We start from the raw sequence: 22,745 nt of genomic DNA on the forward strand, positions 1-22,745 counted from the left end.
CACGCCTCAAAAAAAAAATGGGGTTAGCGAGGACCCGGGAATCGTGCTCGACATTTTTACGCCGTGAAACCGGCAACATGAATTACTGGCCCATCTCAGAGGAGGCCCGAGAAGTACGGGGGTAGGAGCAGCGGTCAACAATAGCATGTGCAGCCATTTGGAAAGGAGCAAAAAAATGCTTCCCTTGGTCGGAATCGAACCTTGGTCCCTCGCGTTATGAAATTGGCGTTCATCATTTTCTTTGGGTGTATAGCGCGGGTGCTCACTTTGGACTTTGGCCGAGTTAAAGTTGACTTTAAAGTGTGGCAATTTGGATTTTGGTTTTCAAAATGATGAATTGTAAACCTTCATTTAACTCATTTTGTACGAAGAAAGCTTCGATTTTTTTAACCATCTTTCTCTTTAGAGAGGGAAGACCTAAGAAAAACCAAGTTGAAGCTAGTAAAGACCACCATCTCCGATGTTTCCTCAGTCTTCGCATCTCAATTGCGAAGGTGGCCGAATTTGTTTGAACATCCCTTTAGTCTCGCTTCCTGCACTCTTAGACGCCATCCCCCTTCTCTCCTGCTCTATATACGCAGATGACATCATGCTCTGGTCAACCAAGGGCAGCCCGGGCCAACTAGAGGACAATCTCCAGTGAGAGTGTGATGTCATCGAGGGCTACCTCACGTCTGTCGGCCTCTCTATTTCGGCTTCATCATCCGCTCTCCTCGTAGTCAGTAGCAAACGTGGGGTGGCACCGCAGAGCTTTCTTCGTCAAGTACAACTTTTTGGCCCCCGCATTCCGCACGTTCATACCCTCCGGATCCTCGGCCTCACCTTACATAATGCGAGGAACTCGGTACCATTTTTCTGCGGACGCTCTGGAATCAGATAATCCAGCTTTCACATCTCAGATACCTCGCTTAAGGAAGAGCTGGACTGCACAAAAATTACCGGCTGTGCATCATCAACGCTCTTGTTATGTGTCGTATACTATACACAATTCCGTACTTGCAACCCCCGCATTCTCAACTCTCGTCCCCGCAGGCCTCGCTCCGTACACTTTGCTGCATGGCTGTGCGAGTACCCTTCTACGCCACAGTGCCACCCTTCTGTAACTCTGTCTGCCGACGGTCACGCTATTCTTGACACAATTAAAGGGACACTAAAGGCTGAATGAAATTTCGCTTTAACTTAAAGATCAAACATTTCTAAGCTCTCTCGCCTTTTGTTCGACGAGGGACGATGCGTTATTTGCTGAGAAATGAGCAAACAACGCTGGTATTTCTCTCACACGCATTCCTTTCATTTTTTCGTGACGTTGCCATTGCGTCACAAACTAGGAGCGAAGTACGGCGGCACCGGTGCGGTCTAGAGCGTAAGCGCTGGCAACGGTAGCTTCTATGTTTCCGAGCCATGGCGGACTACGGCTCGTTTCTCTGGCCGAGGATTCTACGTTTGTGGTTTTTCACCAACGGAATGAGAAACGCTTTTAAACAGGGTGTCGAACCGGAATTTTTTCGGGTTCGGTTCGGGTTCGGGTTCAAGCCTTTCGGGTTCGGTTCGGGTTCAGTTCCGGCGCACCATTCTGTTCCGGTTCGAACCGGTTCGAACGGGTTCGAACGGGTTCGGAGAAAAAACAAGAAGCAAGCGTGTTTTTTTCTGTTAATTTTTTTGTGCTCGGTTTTCATTTCCTGGTCAGGTTTTCTTGCCAAAAACGAATCCATAATGTAGGTTTTTCATTGCGCAAATGTTTTGTTTTGGCCAAAAATAAGCAACCCTGCAACACTTTTTTCAACTTTGTTCTAAATCTTGAATGCTTGCAGAAAGTAGTCAACCAAGACAACCAGCACTTATATCAGGGAGTCGGAAAGTCCCTCAGACAAAAAGTACTGCTCTGTCCCCATCAGATAACTTACAAACTTGTATAAATAATTTTCTCTCTTCCCCAGTCTTGGCGTTCTTCTACCGCTGGAATGACGTCATTACAGTGATGTAGCGGCTATTTGCCGGCTTTCCTTATGTTGGCGACATTAAAATGAAACCACAACAGCGAAGCAGAAACGGAAGGCGTATTTGCTGGGACGAGCAAAACCCGCACTGCTCCTCTGTGCTGGCAATAGCTATAACTTTTGCAATGCTTCCAGATGCGAAGATAAGAGTGAGAGCGTTGATCTAAAGTGTTGAAGAGTTGCTTTAACTATAAAATGTTCTGCAAAATGTTTTCTATGGTAGGTCCACGATTACAACATTAACTGAAGCGAAATGAAAAATTCGCTCGGACACATAAGACTGCGTATTTGTATGAATTTGAAAGCCCGGCTTTTTATGGCCGCAAGTTTATTTTTATTGATTTAGTTTCTTTCATTTTTGTAATTTAACTTAATTTATTCTTGGATCATAACACTGCAGTTTCATACCCCGCAGTTGTTTTCTTGAGGAAGAAAATGACGGACAATTACGACACTCGCTAATGCGAAATTTGAGTGCAGCGCGAACTGTAGTCTTCTCGGCGACGGCCATAGATGCTGTGCCTCAGGAAGTGATCGCGTCATCAGCTAATGCACGACGGCTCGCGGCATACTCTGTCGTTATCTCGTAAGGGGTCGCCACTGTGAAGCACGTCTCGCACGGTCGCGGAATTGCGCCCCCCCCCCCTTACACTTTCGTCATACTTGCAACCTCCGTTTTCCTGCCAGCTCTATCTTCGGTGGCGTCTTCGTTCTCTCGGTTACAACGAGTCCATCGCTGAGGGACTACGCGAAACCACAGGAGCGGGTGCTTAAGGGCTGCGCTCTAACGCATGGCTCTACGTAGCCGCTGTGCAGCCATGTGATCCCCTCCCTCCGCCGACAAGTGACATGCCGCACATCGTCTCCAAATAATGCGTTCTCGCCACAGTCTTCTGGAAGGCAAACAGGTAGCCTCCTGACCAGTGTGCAGCACACGGGTGCCTCGGACGCCTCCCCCTCGGTGCATCTTCGCCAGAATCTTCTGGTAATGGGCAGCCTCCCTGCAGACTGCCTATTGCCCTGTCCTATTAAGGAGACGACCCGTCCGTCCACAATCGTTTTAATGCGTGCCATTCTTTGCCCACAGCAAGGACCGTGCAACCTCCTTCATTTCCACAAAAATACCGATTTCGTGGGAGGTCCACCTGTAATCGCTATAATAGCGAAGAGATAAATGGTCGCACAAACTTTTTGAAAAACTAAAAAATAAAAAAAGTAATCACCGAAACTGGCAAACCGTGTGACACCCTGCATTTCCACAATAATGAGAATCTCGGGAAATTTCCACCTGTAATCATTATATAGGGTAAATGGAGATAATTAGTCGAACAAGATTTATAAATAAAAAATTTAAAAAACTGTAAAATAATTGCGGAAACTGGTGAACCGTGTAACACCCGGCATTTCCACAATAAGGCAGATTTCGCGAGTTACAAATGTAATCGTTATAATAGCGCAAATTGAAATAATTGCTTGAACAATATTTTGAAAAACTCTAAAATAAGAAAAATATTAAGCAATTAAAGGAGCCATGAAGAGAAAATGCAAGTTGGTTTTATTCGAAAGATTTCGTGTTTTATAGTGCCCCCAGCGCTTGTCCAGATACAAACGGTGCTTTATTCACTGAGAAATTAAACAATTTAGGTTAAAATTTTGATTTTCCCGCTCTATCGTGAGTTTTCGTGGTCCCAAATGACATCACAGGAACCGACCGCTCTGCAGCCAAGAGTACCTTCATTCACGCATCCACCGTACAGGGTAGAGACACGTATACGCTGGCGCCGCCATTTTCGGTTGCTCGCTCGCCACCGAAGCAAGTCATTGTGTCAAAACCGCGCTAAAATTATCGCCGCAACGCGGTTTACTGAAGAAGTTTGAATCATATTGTCTGTTTCGCGTTGCTAGGTCTCGTGGGAAACGAAAAGAATAACCCGTTGGCCCAATTGCGGCGGCACGGGACCGTTCAAAGGTTGTCTCCACCCTGTACAGCGGTGTTGTGGTTTGTTCCCGCGTTTCTTTACGTTCCGTAACCTAGATGGCGCCACCATACCATGGCAAGCGTTTGGTTTGTTTTTGCCCGCATTTAAACCTGGCTTGTTTTTGTTCTGGGAGAAAATATTCGCTCCCTGAAACAGTGCTCGCTCGACAAATGGGGTCACGTAAGACACCGTTGCTTGCGTCAATCGGCCAGTGTTGTCTGAGACAACCCCAAGCCCCGTAGTGCTGTGCAGCTAAACCAAGCATGCTGTGCGCAGTACGAACAGCAGAACGCATCAGTACTTCTATGTTTACATGTGCTTTCGTAACTTCCACTGTTTGTCCCATCATTCTTATTGCTTTGTAAAGAATGTGCCCTAAATTTAAGCGCAAATCGCTCGTTCGTCTAGTTTGTAAGCTCTACCTAATTTTCGTCTGCTTCTGCCAGCCTCCGCCAATCGCAGAGCTTAGCTCATGTGACATCATAGGTTCTGTTGCGGGAAATGAGCTGGTGGGTCGCATGACCATTCCCGTTTTTCCTAATTATGTAGCTTATTTGAGCGAAGTTTACGTTAAAAGTGGTGTCAGTATGATTCTAACGAGACAATCTTTTGAATGAACCAAACTTGTGTTTTCTCTTCATGGCTCCTTTAATTCTTCAAGGAAACGCATGTAATATTTCTGACTTGTGAATGATGCGTACAACGACATCAAGTTTCCCCTTCATTCCCTTGCGAGCAGCCTCATACTGAAAGGGTTCCGCACAACCCTCGTCGAAGATGTTAATCCGCAGTGCACGCAATAATCTTTCCTGGTTATTCGCTAGCGAATTGTGCGGGAAAGAATGCGTTCTACGGGAGAGCCTATAGTGCTAATTAATTTCCTCGTATGTATACAGGATGCATGCGCTCAGGCTCGGCTTCATCAGCGCTGGCTAAGCGGGTCAAATGTCCAGCCATGAGGTTGGTGATGGCGATGACAGTATGAGCTGGTGCTCATACAATCCTGGCTGGTCTCGTTGGTGGTCTCTGCTTGTTCATTCGAAGTGTTGTAACATGCATCCCTGCTTTTAAATGCTGGGGTGCCCGCCTACTCCGGATTCCCAGAGCCAATCCAGCCGGCTGCCAGCAAAGCCTCTTTTGAAGCAACAGGCTCTGTTTTGAATTTCAAAAGCGGCGTTCCGGGCTCCCGGCTGGCGCCGTCATGAGGGCGCCTTCATTTCACCTCGTCTGGCGAGTACAGCCATCTCATTATCTTCTCTGGCGCGGCACGAACCCAGCGTCAACGTTACTCCCAGCGTGAACTAAACACTGTTCACGGCAGCCGTTTCGGCAGTCGTATGCCCCGCGCTCCCCCTGGCTTAAACATAACAAAGGCAGAGCGACGCATGCTTTACGGATTATCAACGGCGGCTGGAGGTGAACGGGCGGATCGGTCCGCTAACCACTCGGGCTAAGTTCATTCCACGGTCGATTATGTTCGTACCGGGAGCGCTTTACGGATACCAACATTTTTCTCGTCCTCCTACTCTTCCGCACGTGGAGAACGGGAGATTGGAAGCTCGGGAGGCTCGCTTAAATGGCCCATGCAGACAAAATACGTTTGTTTTATTCGAAAGATTTGGTTTTTATAGCGCCCCCAGCGCTTTTCCGGCAGCAAGTGAAGCTTTATTTACTAAGAAATGATCAATTTAAGGTAGTTTTGATTCTCCCGCCAAATCGTGTTTCGTGACGCATGTTATGACGTCAAAAGAACGGGTCTTCAAGCGAACTTCCAGTGCGCCGTTCAGTGTAAACTCCGGAGCTTTGTTTGCCCTCAGTCCTCCTAGATGGCGCCACCATACTGCTCTGGACCACTGCCTGTCTTTGCTTTGTTTTTGGCCGTATTTGTACCTGGCTTGTTTTTGCTACGGTAGTAGTAATCGTTTCGTGAAACATGCAGCTTCTTCGACAAATAGGATTACGTAAGACAATGTCGCCTGCGCCAATCGGCCCGTGTCGTGTGGACAGCCCCAAAGCGCCGCGCTTCTGTGCAGCTGTAGCAAACATAGTGCGCGCCGTAACAACAACAGTACGCACTTGTACTTCTGTGTTTACGTGTACTTTCGTAACTTCCATTGTTTACTCCACCATTCTTGCGTCTATAAAATGAATATGCCTTACACCCAAGCAGAAACAGCTCGTTCTGCAAGCTTATAAGCCCTGCCTAATAAATTGCGTTTGCTTTTGCCGGACTCAGCCAATCGCACGGCTGTGCATATGATATATTCTAGTCCACGAGATAAACTAGTGAGTCGCATGGCCATTCACTTTTATCCTAATTATGTAGCTTATTTGAGCCACGTTTACGTTAAAAGTGGTGTGAGTATGATTGTAACGAGGCAATCTTTCGAATGAACCAAACGTGTTTTGTATGCATGGCCCCTTTAACCACCTGCAAAAATCTTGCTCCTTTTACCGATTCTAATGAAGGCACTTTAGCTGCTTCCTGAAAGTTAAATCGCTTGCAGAAGCTTTGGCGCTCACCGTCTTAGGTTCTTTACTTCGCTAATTGCGTACCAATGCTTTATAAAACGAATTTGTGACACAAGCAAGATTGTGAATGCATTGTTGCAAAAGCATGCTGCCGTACTCTGTTGGGCTCGGAAGCACTGTCAAGCTCGCTAGAGCTCATATTTCCGAACCCACTGCTCCTAAGAGTAAAAAATAAGCAAATTGAAATGGGGGCGAGAAACAGGGAAAGAAATGGTGGCATGCATCCCGAACTGGAAGATGGCTGCCTCAATAGTAAGGGAAGCAACCTGCTTAGCAATGTATAAAGGCTGTGTACTTTGCGATTTTTAGATACGATGACCTCTCACACAAAGCTTTTATTTACGTTTGTTTCACGCGCTTAACCACTTCGGAACTGTCTTTTTTTTTAGGAAAAGATTTGTAGATGCTTCTCCAATGAGCTTTCGCCGTTTAACGCTTTTGTGACGTCACAAACCGTTGTATATAAATGCGTACGGGGCGTCGTCCCCTGTTTTCACGTTTCTGGCATATTCTGCCCTGTTAAACAATTGCTAGTTGCGAGAACGGTGTATTTAAATTCTCGGAACCGTAATCCCTCGATACAGGCCAACTTTTTTGTTTCCACCCTTTAGTGTCCCTTTAACTGTACCCCCTTTTTGCACTTCCATCTCTTACTACCATTACACTCTTCGTGGGGCATTGTCGCTAATTTAGTGATTGAGTCCTTGCCTGGCAACATGAACCCTGATCAGAACCCGGGCTTGTCTTTCAACTTTCTCACGGTTCCGTCGTTTTGTTATCCTTCATGCGGCCATCAATCCTGTCACACCTGATATTCCTACCCATCCATCCCTTATTCTTATTCGGGATGCATGCCACCATCTCTTTCCCTGTTTTTCGCCTCCATCCGTTCCTGGGAGCTCTCGCCGCCGACAGTGAACATACAGACTGCCCGGGAAGTTCTCTTTGAACATGTGCGCAGGATTGGCACGAACATTCTTCAGCACTACGTATGCCCGGTGAATTCAAGATTGCGTTAGGACGTAGACCTAGTTCCTACGGACAATAAAGTTTGTTCTTCTCTCACTGTCTGTCTGTATGTCTGTATTTCTCTTGTGTGTGTGTGTCTCTCTCTATGTCGTGTGCTAGAATGCTTCTCGGCTCATCCACCGTAATAGAGTGAAATGGCTCATGATTTTGTAAGCTCTATTAAACGCCGGAGAAGTGCTTTAGAGCCAGCATGAACTCGTGAAACAAGAGGCCCTAGAAGGAACGTCGTACGTAAGTGGTGTCGTTTGAATGCGGGGAAGCCATATGGTGCGCGGCACTCGCATCGGTGAACAACCGTAAATAAGCACTCCCAACGAACGGTACGCGTTTTGCAAGTTCTCGTGGTGCCATCGAAAACGACGCCTTTGACCGGTGTCGCACATGAAACAGGCTATGCGCTCCGGAGGTCGGGTCCTTCTAGTGCACCCGGAGTAGTGACTGTCAGGCGAAATCCCCTTAGATGTATATAAAATTTCATATAGAAATTTCAAGCAACGTAGCAATACAACAATCTGGACGAAACGCTTAACAATTTGAAGAATCCTGCGCATTGGTAGGAACTGACGAGAAAAGAAGCTTCAGTGACATGCCCTTCCGATTTCGTCCCTCACAGAGTGTTTTTCGAAGTATTTCTCTGCGCCGGCAGGCCAGACACGCTGCTCACGTAAGCCCGCGAGACGCTTCGCTCGGCGCCCAGAATTGGTTCGGGCGGTGGCCTTCTGTCGGAGCCGCTAAACTGCACGAAGCGCTTGCTTGACCTTGGCTGAGCTTAACGTCAGAAGAACGCTACGAGGCGTTTTGTCGGTTTTCGCCTGGCGTAATAAGCTTCCATTAAAAAGTGCTGGCGCTACCCGTTGGGTCCCATACTCACCGTGCACATATGTCCCGTATAAATATTACACTCTCAAACGCTAAAAACTCTCCAGCGATTGCTTAGGGTTTCTACCATCTCGTTGTGTGATTTACCGCTCTTAACGTTTCTTCCTTGCATAGCTCATGGCGTACCCTGCAAGACGCCGAGAAGTCCATAGACGGCGAGCCTCCAGGGAGTGCTAACCGGAAGGGTGCCATTCAAGCCGGCCTTGAGCACGTCCTCGCTCCAGTTGCTCATCCACACCGACGAGAGGACCTGCGGTCGAGAGTATGCGGTTGTCATCGTTGGTAGGACTTTTCGTTGTTGCCGTCTGCTGTCGCCTGCTGTCGCCTGCTGTCGTCTGCACAGCTAGCGCCATTTAATCGCATGTGTGGGTGTCCAGTTTTAAAAGATGTGTGAACTGTCTTGTAACACCTTACGCGACACGCAAAACACTAATCAGTTCTGAGTGCGAAATATCCGGAGGGGAAGGCGGGGAACATAATTCGCAGTGCTTTTAATCCTCTTGAATGATTTGATTACGGTATGTAAAGACCCCTTCTATATCTCTTATATCCGGTAAAGTCATTTAGGAAAGCGCCCGATGATTGTATAAACGCGTGTCTATTGGACGAAGGTAGACTGAGCCCGGCCTTATTCTCCAACTTCTTTGCGTTTAAGGATTTTAAACCTATCTCATGCTACAACAACAATAAGGCGTACAACCTAGTACGTGAATAATAAGATTACAGACAAAATTTACAGCTTCTTCCGGGCAGCACGTGTTCGACATAAATATGCGCGTCCCTGGGGTGCAGCGATAAGATTCCACGTTGCTGAAACTGCAGGAGGTTAGGTTTGGCTGGAGGTTGGCCGAAGGTTGGCTTTGCCGCAAACCGCCATCTGGTGGTCTCGTATGCAAAAAATAGAGGCCGGATTCTTAGGCAGTGAAAAAGAGTGTTTCGCCGCAAAAAATAGGCCTCCAACGTCCCGAATATAGGCACTATAAATTTTTACACACATGCAACAAATTTCAAATGAAGGCGTTCGCGACCTGTAGCTACGACAGGAACACCAAAAATTTTGCGGTTTATGACGCCGCAAATGCACTAACAGTGGAACATTGCCGTTTAACTGTCCCATAAAACTGCTGGACTAATGGGGATGCATTAGCTTAATTCAACAAGCGCATTCCTCACAATCACGTCCACTGGCCACTGTCGCTTGCTCGAGCGTCGTATATAGTGAAACAGGCATGAATAAGAAAACTTGACAGATGGAAATACTGATCAAAGAAAGCGCTGCTTCATCTCTGCTTGTCGCAGTTCAATTACGACACAACAAGAACAGACACAAATAATAAACTCCATAGGCGACCATGTATCAAGAAATTAACACGTTCTAACATAAAGACTGCAAGCTACAAGTCTAGCAATTTTCTAGTCTAGCAATTTTCTCGGATACATATTATCCGAGTTAATGCAAGACACTCAAACACGGCCACACATTTTAAGAGCATTTTTCAAGCGTTCTTTAGCGGCCGAAAAAAAAAATTCCCCCGCATTTCCCCGAGGGGGAGAATGTGAAAGTGCGAATGCACGGTTGTCGGCCCGCTTGCGGCGCTTGCGCTCGGCCCCCGCAGCCCACCGCCTCGCCGCCTTCTCTTCCATCGGGTTTGTAGTATCACGTGTACACCACGCAGTTATCAAGCCGCTATAACGCCGCTGAGTCGCCAACGCACGCCGCTGACGACGTAGTTTGAATGCGTTAAAGATATAAGGCGCGTCACTAACGCTGATATCAGCGTCGCGTCCGTGGCTTGGTCGGTAGAGCGTCGCGCTGCGGCCGCAAAGTCCTCGGATCGAAACCTGGCGCCGGATGCCAGGCTTTTTTTTTAAATATAGAGGAGCACTGCGGACGCCGACGCCGCCGCCGCCGCCGCCGCCGGCGGTGGATGGTTTGGGGTCGCTTATAAAGTGCATTCGCGCTTAAAATTTGGTGGAAGAGCGTACTTTTAGAGCCCGACGGCAGTGTGAATGGTAAGGCGGAAGGAAATGCAGCTGCGCAGTTGCGCTTCGCTGTCGGATTACAGTACAGGAATGATCTGCTAACAGGCGTGTTCGATGCTCAACCGTTGCGTTGAGAAAAAACTCCCACCTCCCCTCGCGGGAACCCCTGTGTAGATGCGACACATAGGGAGCTCACGTTGCAGCGTTGGAGAGCGGAGGAACGGCGCTGGAACGATAAAGCGGAGCGGCGCAGGCACCGCGTTTTATAGCGCGGTGCCTGCTTGAGGACGCGCCGGCGCCAGTGCGTCTGCCGCGGCTATGACGCAACACAATCCAACACAATCCACTTTAATGCAATCCAATCCAAGCCAATCCAATCGAATCCAATCCAATGCCCCTCCCGAGAGAGTGTTCGCTATCGGAGAGGAGAGGGGGTGAGCGACGGAGAGCGCAGCTGGCGCGGCGAGGAGAATGGGGGAGGGGCGGACGCCGACGACGACAACGCCGGAGAGAGAGAGAGAGAGAAACATTTTATTGAGCCGGTGAAGTGGGAGTGGATCCTTATTCCAGGAAGCCATGCGATGAGCCGGCAGCCTTCGCTCTGGAGGCCAAACGTGTCTGGACGTCCAGATCGCTGCTGGTCACAAGGTTCTCCCACAGCTCAGGGGTGGGAAGGGGGGATGGAAGAGGGGGGAGGTTGGGGTTGTGCTTGCACTCTAATATGATGTGAGGAAGAGTACCGGGTTGTAAGCAGTACTTGCATGTGGCCGGGAATTGCGTGGGAAACATGCGATGGAGGCGGACTGGGTGAGGGAAGGTATTGCTCTGCAGTCGGCGAAGTAGGGATTCTTCTTCTTTTGAGAGTTTAGGATGCGGAGGAGGGAAGTGCTGTCGCTCGAACCGGTAATATTGAGTGATGTCCTGAAAAGTCAGTAGAGGGACGGACGGTTCGGTATCCTCAGTAGCCTGGAGGGACAGGGCGCAGGCTTGCTGGTGAGCAAAGTTATTGCCCGTCAGTGAGGAATGGCCAGGAGTCCAAACGAGGGTGACTTTCCGGCAGGGTTGATGCAAAGACAGTACTTTTAAGGTTGAGTGGGCCACCCTTCCGGCTAGAAAGCTTCTGCAGGCTGCTTGAGAATCTGTGATGATTACGGGGTTCTTCGTATGAATGAGGGCTAATGCGATGGCGAACTCTTCGGCAACCGATATATGCAGGGACAAGGCGGGTGAATGAGATGCGTTGCATTTAATAGTGTTGGATTTGAGTGTGCTTCTGAAAACGAAGATGCGACGGCACTTGCTTGAAGAAATCTGTCTGGAGAGCACGCGGAAGGTATCCTAAGAATCTTTGGGGAAAATGTGGAAAGATTAGCCAACTACCATCAGGTCCAAAATTTTAGATTCAAAACTTTGCCTCTTGTCACTGAGGATGAGCGTTCCATTCCACTGTTACTAGTGATTGGTTTCCAGGAGTAGGTTGAACCAGAGCACTGGGTAGAACTCCATAGAGTTCTAAACAGTCGAGTCTAGCTGCCCGGTACCATAAATAACGATCTAAAACTGCACTCGAGAATGAAACTTGGGGCTAAGAGAGTGTTTATATAGCCGCCGATTTTGAAAATAGGTATTTATAGGCATCTTTAGGCATTTATGCGCAAACGCTACAATAGCCTTTTATAGGCAGTTTAAAAACGGCATAAAAGTCCTTCTTCACCTCTAATCAATTGGTATATATCAAAGTGGGGCGATAGGAGCGCAAGGAACAAAATCGGAATTTTCCTAATATCCGGTCTCTAGTCATAATGTCGAATCAGCTGGTGCGCTGCAAAATAATAAAAAAAATGTCTCCGAATAAGCCGGAGTTCAAACGAACAAGAGCACGCTTGAGTGGCGGTATAAAGGGAACTGCCGTTACCCCAAAACGCTCGCAGGATAATGCAGGCGTCACTTTGTGTCAGTGATGCTGACACTGCCATTAGGGTGATGCTGCCGATTAGGGTCCACTTGAACAGCACAGAGAACCATACACAAGAGATCTCAGAGATAGCGATTTAGACACACTAGTTCACGCTTACGGACAGAAAGTGGTAGTTCGCAGATTTGCACTAGATAGGGACACTAGACAAGTGCATAAAAACACCGGCGAAATAACGTCTAGCGGAATTATGTAAAAAACAAAAATTGTTGCTGATTGCTCTGTCATAGGAATCGGTAAAACACGGAAGTGAAATGGGCCGCGAAATCTGCAGCTGAGCATGATTTGCGGGTTGGCGGCTGTCTTGTGGGTGTGCTTGGCGAGCGACGTCCTGCTAGCGGGTCACTTCGGCAAAGGTGTACTGGCGTCACTTCCGTGACGGATATGACATAAATGAAATCTTGGGGTATCGCGGACTAAAACGCTTTTGTATTAAAATATAAAACCCGGAAACGAACAGCCCGAAGTATAAAGTACTCTTTAGTTCTAAAGGTTGCTTCCCCGCAAGAAGACCCTGTGTGCAGAGATGCTCTTTTTACGGGCCGCTTGCTTCGTTGTACTGGCGTCACTTCCGTGACGGATATGACGTAAGTGAAATCTTCGTTAATCCCGGAATAAACACTACCGAGGTAAAAAAAAATGCCCCCTATCTGCTCATTTCGCTGCAAATATGGTGGAAAGACGGCAGTTTTCTGCCGCCTCTGCAACGTAAATGCCTCTCCTCTATCTCGCCAACTTGCCACGCTCCTCCACTGCCGTGTCTCTCCTCCCACGATAAACACGGGGGAGGTTGGCTAAAGTAAGTTCAACTTTACCGCGTTCCACTTCTTGCGCGCCGTCTGCTGGAGCCCTTCGTTACGATTGGACTTCTTGGAATGCCGCCATAAGGTCTAGGCTCGGGCGCGAGCTCTCCTTATATACTGGCGTCAAAATAGTGTACTCAACACGTATTTTACTGTCATCTCAAATATCAAGCGCACGTGTATTTCCAATTAAATCAAAACTGCCTATATGTATTGGCGCTTCGCCTCGAATATGCTGATAATGTTTGCTTTTAAATGCAGAGCATTTCAGTAACTCACGATGTCACCCGCGTTGGCGTCCGTAGTCCGCATCGTTCCCCCTACACTATATAAGGAAATAATACTTGCCGACGCCAGGTTTCGATCCCACGACTCTGCGGGCGGAACGCAAGGTGCACGTCGCTCTAACCACTGCGCCACAAAGCCGACACCGAGTAGAAGGTTACGAACGCGCCTTATATCCTTGACTCATTCAACCGTCGGCCACAGGTGCGCCCTCTCCCCCGCGTCCTCCTCGCCTTCTCTGCGCTCGCAACACCCTCTCTCGCCGCGTTCGGTTCGCGCGCAAGAACAGGTGGGGGCGCTCGCATCGCGCTCTCTCGCCGCGGTCGGTTCGCGCTTAAACCACATATGTCGTTCGTGCGCTCTCCGGTCGCTAACATCTGTGGCGTGATCGTCACGTCAACATCACGCGTTCGTGTGGTGGCGCGATTTCGGCGCTATAACACTCTCTCGCGAGGGGCATTGGATTGGATTCGATTGGATTGGCTTGGATTGGCTTGGTTTGGATTGGATTAAAGTGGATTGTGTTGGATTGTGTTGCGTCATAGCCGCGGCAGGGGGTTCACGGCACGTTTCACGTTTCACCATCGACTTCATCGACAATGTCTACGCTGGAAGACAACAATTACAACAACAACAACAACCAATACGTAATCCATACGATTTGCAGGCGCGCACCCCGCGGAAATGCTCTGCATTTGATCGTGCCCCTCGCGAGGGGGATGTTTGCATAATGCGTCGACGCGGGCGATGACTGGATGGGAAATTTGAATTTGTAATGCTGCAGTTGGCACGTTTGCCCTATTCTTTGTACATAAGAATAAAATGTGCTGTCAGGTGATTGTTTGGAAGTGCGCCGAGGAGGGCGACACAGCTTTTTTGGCGTCACCTCGCCCACTTTTTGCGCAACAATTTTAACAAGTGTGAAGCATGGTATTAAGTTTAGTGTTGTGGAAACGTTTTGCCTATATACGTATATATAAATCGATCGTTGAATTCAGGGACCAACAGACAGAGCAAAATTTTCAAGTTTAAGTAGCCCAAGAAAGATCGTCTTTAATAAAAACCGAAGACAACCCCACGCAGTGCCAAGTTTTTTAGGACATTATGTTTGTAGGTGCCCTTAAGGTGCCCTTATTTACAGGGATCCTGTTGCCTAGTGCATTTCTTTCGGGGAGACTATCCCTCTCCGCAGGATACATACTCAGCATTTTTAAACTTGGGATACTGCTCTTATAAGGATAACCATTTTGCAAAGGCCGTATTTTGTAGAAAGCAGCCTATCAAGTGCCCCGAGTTGTAACTTAGCGCGGTACGTTATTATACGTCTCGAAGGCTTCTGTGTAACCAAACGATCAATGTTGTTGTCCACAGAATTACGCTGTAACACTTTTATCTATGGGGTACCGGGCCAAACCACCTCGTCGCTATAATACTGAACGCGAAGGAAGGTTTCACGTTTTCTACTAACCCGCCGCGGTGGCTCAGTGGCTAAGGCGTTGCGCTGCTTAGCACGAGGCCGCGGGTTGGATTCCCGGCCGCGGCGGCCGCTTTCTGATGGAGGCGAAAAGCAAAAACGCCGGTGTGTACGAGATTTCGGCGCACGTAAAGATCCCCAGGCGGTCGAAATTAATCCGGAGCCCTCCATTACGGCGCACCTCATCGCCTGCGTTGCGTAGGCGCGTTAAACTTTACAATCAATCAATCAACGTTTTCTACTAACTATACAAGCGAATTTTGTAATAGGAGAAATGACAATAATATCAATAATAGTAATACCTTTATTGCCGTCTACACCTGACTTTCTCACATCTCTTCGAGTAGCCGGATATAAATCGATCCCGTGTACACGAAGCCATTATATAAGTAAAATTTAATGCTACACGAGCACGTCACTCAGCCCTCCTGAATGCACGTGCACATTTTGTCTCTCCTAAAGCTCTGGATCGCAGCACTTGCAGCGCAAATTTGTACGGAATATCTGTGCACGCCTCTACAGAGTAGTCTCGTAAGTGTATCGTGCCCAGGGAACGCTAGGCTAACGACACCGAGTGAGGGAGAGCAAGGCGTCACTCACGTCAAACGCCCTGCAGGCGCCGTAGCCCAAGAGCACGAGCAGGAACATAATGGGCCCGAAGCGGCGTACGTAGTCTCGGTAGATTTCGGGCTCCAGCTGCAAATGGGGATGCCCGCAGACGCAAAATTAAGTCGGTGTGGCGTGTGGACCCATACTGTGTAGGGTTATCGGACGCATCATAGTCAAGGGAGTGAAAGGCTAGCTTAGCAAGATGAAGATCGTTTGCATATTTAGGGTTAAACGATAATAAATGAGCTCGTGTCTTGTGGTTCCCGGAATAGATGGTTTGTGAAAGTTTGGACATAAGCAAGATGAGGCATGAAAGCAAACAGATAAACAAACGAGGAACGGAGGATAAACTAGATTGATACTAGGTTGAAATAACGCAACCCTTGGCACTAGTTCAATCGATCACATTGAAGTCTGAAGAATCTGAAAAGCATAACACACCTTCTAAACTTCTATAAACACACGTACCCCTCCCCCGCTACCCTTCTCTCTCTGTTTTTTTTAAAAAAAAAACACTCATAGGTCGCACCAAAGCCTCATATGGCAAATGGGAACAAAATTTGTTCCCATTGTGGCCCACATCGACGAGCACCCACAACTGGGCGCCAACAACGTCAGCAGTGGATGGCATCCCCATGATGTTCCGTGGTGGGAATTTTCCCTTTTGGGAATTTTCGGCTGCAGTTTTAGCCAAAAGGGAAAAAAAGGAATCTTTATTAGGCGCAGGGAATTTTAGGAGCCCCGGAGTAAAAAGGAAAAATGATGTCAGCAAACGCGACCTTGCATCATTTATTACTTTACGTACATTTAAAAAGTTCCTTTACACTTCGTCGGATTCCCGGAAGCGAAGAACACCCAAGACCGCTTCAAATCCAGTTCATAAAACAGGAGGGAGCATAGAGGAAAGAATACTTGGCATAGAACTAGTAAAGCGTGAAGCGGCGGCGGCGGCTGAAGGTTCTATGCACCTTGAAAAAAACACACACAGCGCGCAAAACAACAAGACGAAAGACGGAGGGATGTACAACACAAGCGCTGACTCTCAACTAGTTTTTATTAGAAACCCAAAGAATATATACACGCAAGTGTGCACATGCGCAGAGTACCAACATTCGATTAAAGCGACGCATCACACCGTAATACGCCAAAAGATTAAATAACAAGTACACATTCCAACTTAAAAGACGCACGTGCCGAGTAACTGACATTTCACGCAAGCGTATGCCCAACTATCTTTGCTTCCTTTTCGTGGAGCTTGATGGAAGTCTGGCTAACGCAGTCAGACGTCCATCTATGTTTTGCGCGCTGTATATGTGTTTCTTTCAAGATGATTTACCAACTCGCCCAACTTTCGTTGTTACTTCGGTTCTATGCATTCCTGTTCTCATGTAGTTCGGCGCAATATAAAAAAGTATTTAGGGTGCGCTTTTGTCTCAAGAGATGGCACCAGCAGTTACGGCGCTGAGATAAAATTAACTCAATTACCCAACAATGTGTTGTTGTTTTTCACGCGGGAAGTTTTTATTTAGAGCTTTAGCAGGCAAAGTAAGCATGCAGTTTGCTACAAAAAGTGATATGCAAAGTCAAATGCTGCTGTCGGCAGATGTAGTGGAATTTTGTTCAGGCTGAAACTCTGATTCTCTGAACGGCGCCTGCGGCCGTAAGGCTACGTAAATAGACATAGGTGGCGCTGGCTGCCCAAAACCGAGTAAGGATCCACGTAAAGATAGATCAGCTGCAAAAAGAGAATGCAGGGAAATTTACAGAGAATTCTTTTGACACTTGGGGTGGTGGGGAGGCTAAAAATGGCGAATTGCTCAGCCTATAGTCATTTTTCTCTCCAGTACGGAACATCGCCGGTGTGGTCATTGACCACGACCAGGGAGGAAGGTCGTGATAAGAGCAGGCGGCAATTGTGGATTCTTCTCAATAGCAGCTGTTGTCTGTAAAATGAATCAAGGAACTAATCTGCCGAGGGAGGAAGGAAATCTGAAAAAAAAAAACACGGAAAGTGCTTTGGAAATCAAGCAAGCAAGCAAGACGGCAAGCGAGAAAACTGAGACAAAAGATCCCGACAAACAGCGGCGTCAGCGTGCTCTCTCAAAGGAATTTTCTGTAAGGAGCGATGTGAATATAGCCCGCTTGCAGACGTATAATGCTTTAAAGTTTAAAAACCTAATTATCGGTATAAAATGACATATCTGGTTGTGGTGGTAAGTTCACAAACGGAAACACTAGATCTGTTGTTTTTAATAGAAAACGCTAAGCTAGTGACTCTGTTGTCCGGGAACAATTGGCCAGTAGTCGTTAAGAAATTTTCTTGTTTCTTTTTCTCTCTCGCGACAGGTAAAGCTTAACTCCGAGACCTCTTGGTAATATAAGCCATGTCCAAGTCCTGTAAATCACATTCATGCAATTTTCGCATAGCCTAACATTGTTTCCCGAAACTCTTCACGTTAACAATTGTAATGCAAGAATTACAATGGAATGCCTCGTGACCCATGGTATAGATAGTAAATCAGTTGTAAGGATACCTAGCAAACCAAACTGATCACAGGGCATTCGTTAGCTGTAGCATTTTACATTTGCTATCTCAACAAAAGAAGCGTAAGGACAGTATACTCAAACGAAGGGCATAAGAATACGAATGTAGAGGAATTGATAAGAGAGAAAAACTTGTTTTCATCATGCACGTTTAATACCTTGGCGAAATTTCCTTGTTTTTAGTTGGGGGAGAAGTTTAAACCGTTCAGCAGGGCCTTTTTAGGCTGCTTGGAAAGGTGTAGGCATCCGCTGATACTGAACCAATTTTCATGCGATTTTTGTCATTTGGATGGCTTGTGAACATATTTTCTTTCCGATGCCTGAACGTTCAATGAGAAAATTGTAAAGGTTTTTAAAGTAAGAAGGCTGCTTTGTATTTTTTGAGGCGACGCATTTGCGATTCGCTTTGAAACAAATGACGTCACCATAAAATTGCTATCAGGTCATTTTCTTGACAAATCAAAGGGATGTTAAAAAGTTTAAAGATTATACAGTAACTTCATCAAGTTTCGGTTATAGCGGGAGGTTTAGATGGTTAATGTGCGTCTTTTTTATATGCAGGCGGTGTTATTGAGGATAACGTGAGTTTCAGGTGTCTGCAATGGTGTTGGATACCGTGTTTACGAATCTCATCGCTATTTGTCAGCGTAGGGAGACGATGCTCACGCGCCCCCAAATATATACCGATGGAGCTTCAACTAATTTTTCTACATGTTTCTTGAAAGTATCTCAGCCTTGCAGCAACAACAACAAAAGCAGAAAAATAACCTTGGGTCTAACATTAGCGACGTCGACATTACTGGCTTGAAATCAAGGGGAAACAAACATCCTTCTCCTAAATACTTAAAAAAATGGTGTGCCCATTTAGGATAACTGATACGTCGTCTGAGCTACCCGATTTATTTTTATGAAGCGCTAGATGTCGGGAATGAACCCGGACGTCCAATACCTTTCCGATCTGAAAGGCCTCCTCTTCGATGAGCTGGCCGGCATTGCTATAACCGGGGCAGGGTCGCTGCGAGGCCGGCCTCTTGCCCATTGTCATGGAGAGCGAAGACACTTCGCCGGCAGTCACGTCGAAGGACCTGCGCGTGTGGAAGAACACTAGTCATAAGAGGGTTGGCAGCCGAGGTGTTAAGGTAGCACTGTTCATCACCATAACGCCGCGCGTCGAAGAATTTCCGAAATGATGGACAGAGGTAGGGAATTTAAAGGGTCCCATGTTAAGGTACCTTCTTAAAATTGGCCGCGTAATTGCTTGCTTTACTACAAATGCCGTCCAAAGACGATAGCCCTCTGCCGCATCTTCTGCCTGAATGGCAGTTTACACGTGAGACTGGGGCGACAAAAGCGACGCGATTTCTGTCGTTATAGTCGCCCATCATCCCTCTTGTCGCGTCGCTCACGTCGCTCTTGTATTTTGGTCTCGGCCAGCTTTTGTCGCCGCGACAAGAGTGATTTGAGTGGTGCGACAAGAGCGACAAAAATCGCGTCGCTTTTGTCGCTCCAGTCGCAAGTGTAAAACGGCCTTTACCCGTTCTCCACTCTCCGCTACCACACCTCATGGTCTTCCCCTCCCCGTCCAACTCCTGTGGTGATGAATTGAATATTTCCCTGCCCTCACAGTGCTCACGCGATTTATCCTAGGACAGCGCACATGCTCTTCTGTATCTTTTTTTCGGGTCTAGGCCCACTCGTCACAAGTCCACTCGTCATAGGCCAACTCATCACAGGTAAACTGGTGAGGAATGCCAACTCGTCACAGGGTATTTCGTACGAGGAATTCTCGTATCACCGGAATATTCGTCACACGGAAAACTCGCATTACGAGCTTGTTTTGGAAACGTTAAAGCGGTGTTTCCGCCTGCTATACGTCGCACATCTCAAAAATGATGTAGGCGAGCGAGTGTGCTTTCAAAGATTTTGTCGTAGGAAGTTAGGCGAACATAACGAGTTAATTACATTAAAAAGATATTTGCATTCAAATTTCTATTAAATAGCACGCAGAAAAAGTAAACAAAGCTCAGTGGATATCACGTTGTGCTGTTGACCCCAAGAAGGCACGTTCGATTGGGGCGGCCGCTTTTCTGATGGAGGCGAAAAGCGAAAACGCCCGTGTCTTCGAGATTTCGGCGCACGCATATTAAAAATCTCCAGGTGGTCAAAATGAATTCGGAGCCCTCCACTACGGCGTGCCTAGCGTTAGGCGTGCCTCATCACCTGTGTAGCGTCGGCGCATTAAACACCCTTTAATAAAAACAGCGCAAAGGACGGCACATGAGTGAAAACAAACAGGGACGCTGTTTTTATTAATGGATTCCTACCGACTCGCCCAGCTTCGCACTCTCGTTCATTAAACACCCATAGCCAATCAAATGAACAAATAAACAATTTCAAATCTAATGCAATGCGTGGCGGTGTATCCTACAGTGTTTACATAGAAAAAAAATTATCCAGCTTAGCTATGGTTCAAGCCTTGCGGGAGTTCGTGCTAGCTTCGCCAATATTTATTTATTTTTTCTTCGAAGACTGGAGGTGGGGGTGGGGGTTGTATGCAAAGACAGGTTAAACGCGCGAAAATACGGAAGTACACCACCTCAAGAGCCCTGACGATCAGCACTTAAAGAAGTGCAGGTCGCGCTGACCTCCCCCCCTCTTCCCCCCCTTCCCCCTAAAGAAAAAACAACAGCTCTTTATGAACACCTGCTGGTCCCGCAGACCTCCCCACGCCCTCCTAAACAGCCATAACGAATTTACCATTGTAGGAACCAGCCTCAGACTGACTTTCAAGGCCAATTTCTGGTCGGGGCTCACAGGCTTTTGTTCACACGCCGCAGTGCAACGAAATCCATGCGACGAAAAGGCGCCTTGCACGAGAGTCCCTATCTCGAGATGGCACTGTACCAAAAGGCCGGTGTGACGAGATGGCCTGTGACGAGTTTTCCGGTGACGAGTGGGCTTGTGACGAGTGGGCTCGTTCCCCTTTTTTTCTTATTCGGCCTGAAACAGCCCAAGTTCTGTTCTTTTTGTGCTTGCTTTCATCTGGCATGTGCTGGAGCCTTTCTGTGCCATTTTGAAGGCGTCTTTTTTTCCGCGGCCAATTTTTTTTTCGTACTATCGTAACAGCCAAGCCAGCCAACGTGTATTCACAACACCAACACTGCCCGTTAAGTGCATATATTTTGCCTCAGGTGTGCCTGAAGTTTTCTTTGCGCGAAATAATGGGTGGATGTATGACCAATGCCAGCAGCTACAGCAATTTTGAATGGTTCTGTCTATATTAATCTCTTGTTCAAGGGGCCGCTTCGAGCCTCGAGGATAGTAATCAGCTTAGGGTGCCTCGATGCTAGCGTACGACGGAGACGGGCGGGCATCGAGACACGCTACGAGGGCACAGCGCAAACCATCGCTGCAAGAAAACCACCGGTGCCTGGTAAGCACTCACAGTTCGTCGTGGACGTGCTTGACGTGAGCCTTGCCCGGCGTGGGGGCGTCAGCAGCGCTCTGCTGCTGCGGCGAGGCCGGCGAAGCGAGGAGGAAGGCGCTGAGCCCCTGCTCCTTGTCAAACAGCCGTTGTCCGAACGGAGCGCGATGCACCTCCTTGACCTGGCCTTCCTTCAGCACGATCACCATGTCCATGAGCGGCAGCAGCGACAGCGTGTGCGTCGCCAGCACCCGCGTCTGCGCATTCGGTGACGCCGCCATGATCGAGAGGTGCACGTGCTGCCTTCTTCGCTCAATATTCACAGAAAAAAAAAACCTAGTGCGTGAGTTACAATATTGTGAGTAACTGAGATAGTCTCGATCATTAATGGTCGCAGGACTGCGTTTGACTTTCCTTTATGTTTGCTCCCATTTAATGTTTTCACGCTTGCATCGCATGCAAAATAAGGGTCTGCGGTTCATACATAATCTCTCAAGCTGCGCAACACATTTCCATACTTTCAACAGATTGCACACTTGATGTTCGGTCTTTCTTAATCAATGACTGGCTGACACGATTTTTGTGGAGTTCAAAGCTGACCTAGAGCTTTCTTATTTTTAATTACACTAACACTGAAGTGGAATATTGTCACGAGAAGACGATGAAGAGGGCAACGCAGCGTGGCTCTCTTATCCCAGCCTACGACGACGAAGATCCGTGGCTGCGCGCTCCCTGCGCCGGATCTGGCTTGGCCGCCATGTAAATAAGCTGTACCTGTGTCTGTTATGACGACCTGTGGTGCCCCTTGCCGCAAAACGACGTTGTGCACAAAAAACTGTGCTACCTCAGCCGAGATTATATAATCTCCGGCATAAAAACTGTATAAGAAATACGAACTAAACGAATTATGGCAATGAAACACGTAAATGGCAAATTCCTACCGTCCTGAACAGTCTCCCTGTACTGTTTGACATGATTGAACGCACTCCTTCGGTAGCCGCTTTTAGACGGAAAGTGAAAATATTTTTTACGTTATGTGCAAGATTTTCTTGTACTTTTTTTGTTATTTTGTGTATATGTTTACGCTATTTTTATTGCCTTTGCAAAAAGCGGGGTGCTTGCACGGAATGTTACTTTGAATTTCGCTATGCAAGAAAAGCGTGTATCTCTTTTCCGCTATATGTCTTTGTAGTACGTATTATTTCTTTTTAATACGCTAGAAGTGTGTATCC

The 22,745-nt window shown here is 47.5% G+C and overlaps 1 protein-coding gene across 6 annotated transcripts in view; it reads right to left on the reverse strand.

Annotated features, from left to right (window-relative positions):
- Nucleotides 1–22,745, reverse strand: part of LOC144151519 (multidrug resistance-associated protein 1-like) — a 106,459-nt gene that overhangs the window by 59,952 nt on the left and 23,762 nt on the right. For 5 of the 6 annotated variants that reach the window (XM_077682594.1, XM_077682597.1, XM_077682595.1 and 2 more), the window contains 4 exons: nt 21,535–21,770; nt 19,039–19,174; nt 15,537–15,632; nt 8,543–8,666 (listed from right to left, as the gene is read on the reverse strand). In XM_077682594.1, the coding sequence (XP_077538720.1) occupies nt 8,543–8,666; nt 15,537–15,632; nt 19,039–19,174; nt 21,535–21,770 (592 nt within the window). The remainder of the gene's footprint in view (nt 1–8,542; nt 8,667–15,536; nt 15,633–19,038; nt 19,175–21,534; nt 21,771–22,745) is intronic. The other variant, XM_077682596.1, reaches the window with a different exon arrangement.

Source organism: Haemaphysalis longicornis, unplaced genomic scaffold (genome assembly GCF_048455015.1).
Source record: "Haemaphysalis longicornis isolate Haplotype H1 unplaced genomic scaffold, Haemaphysalis longicornis Haplotype H1 scaffold_9, whole genome shotgun sequence".
NCBI classification, from domain to species: domain Eukaryota; kingdom Metazoa; phylum Arthropoda; class Arachnida; order Ixodida; family Ixodidae; genus Haemaphysalis; species Haemaphysalis longicornis.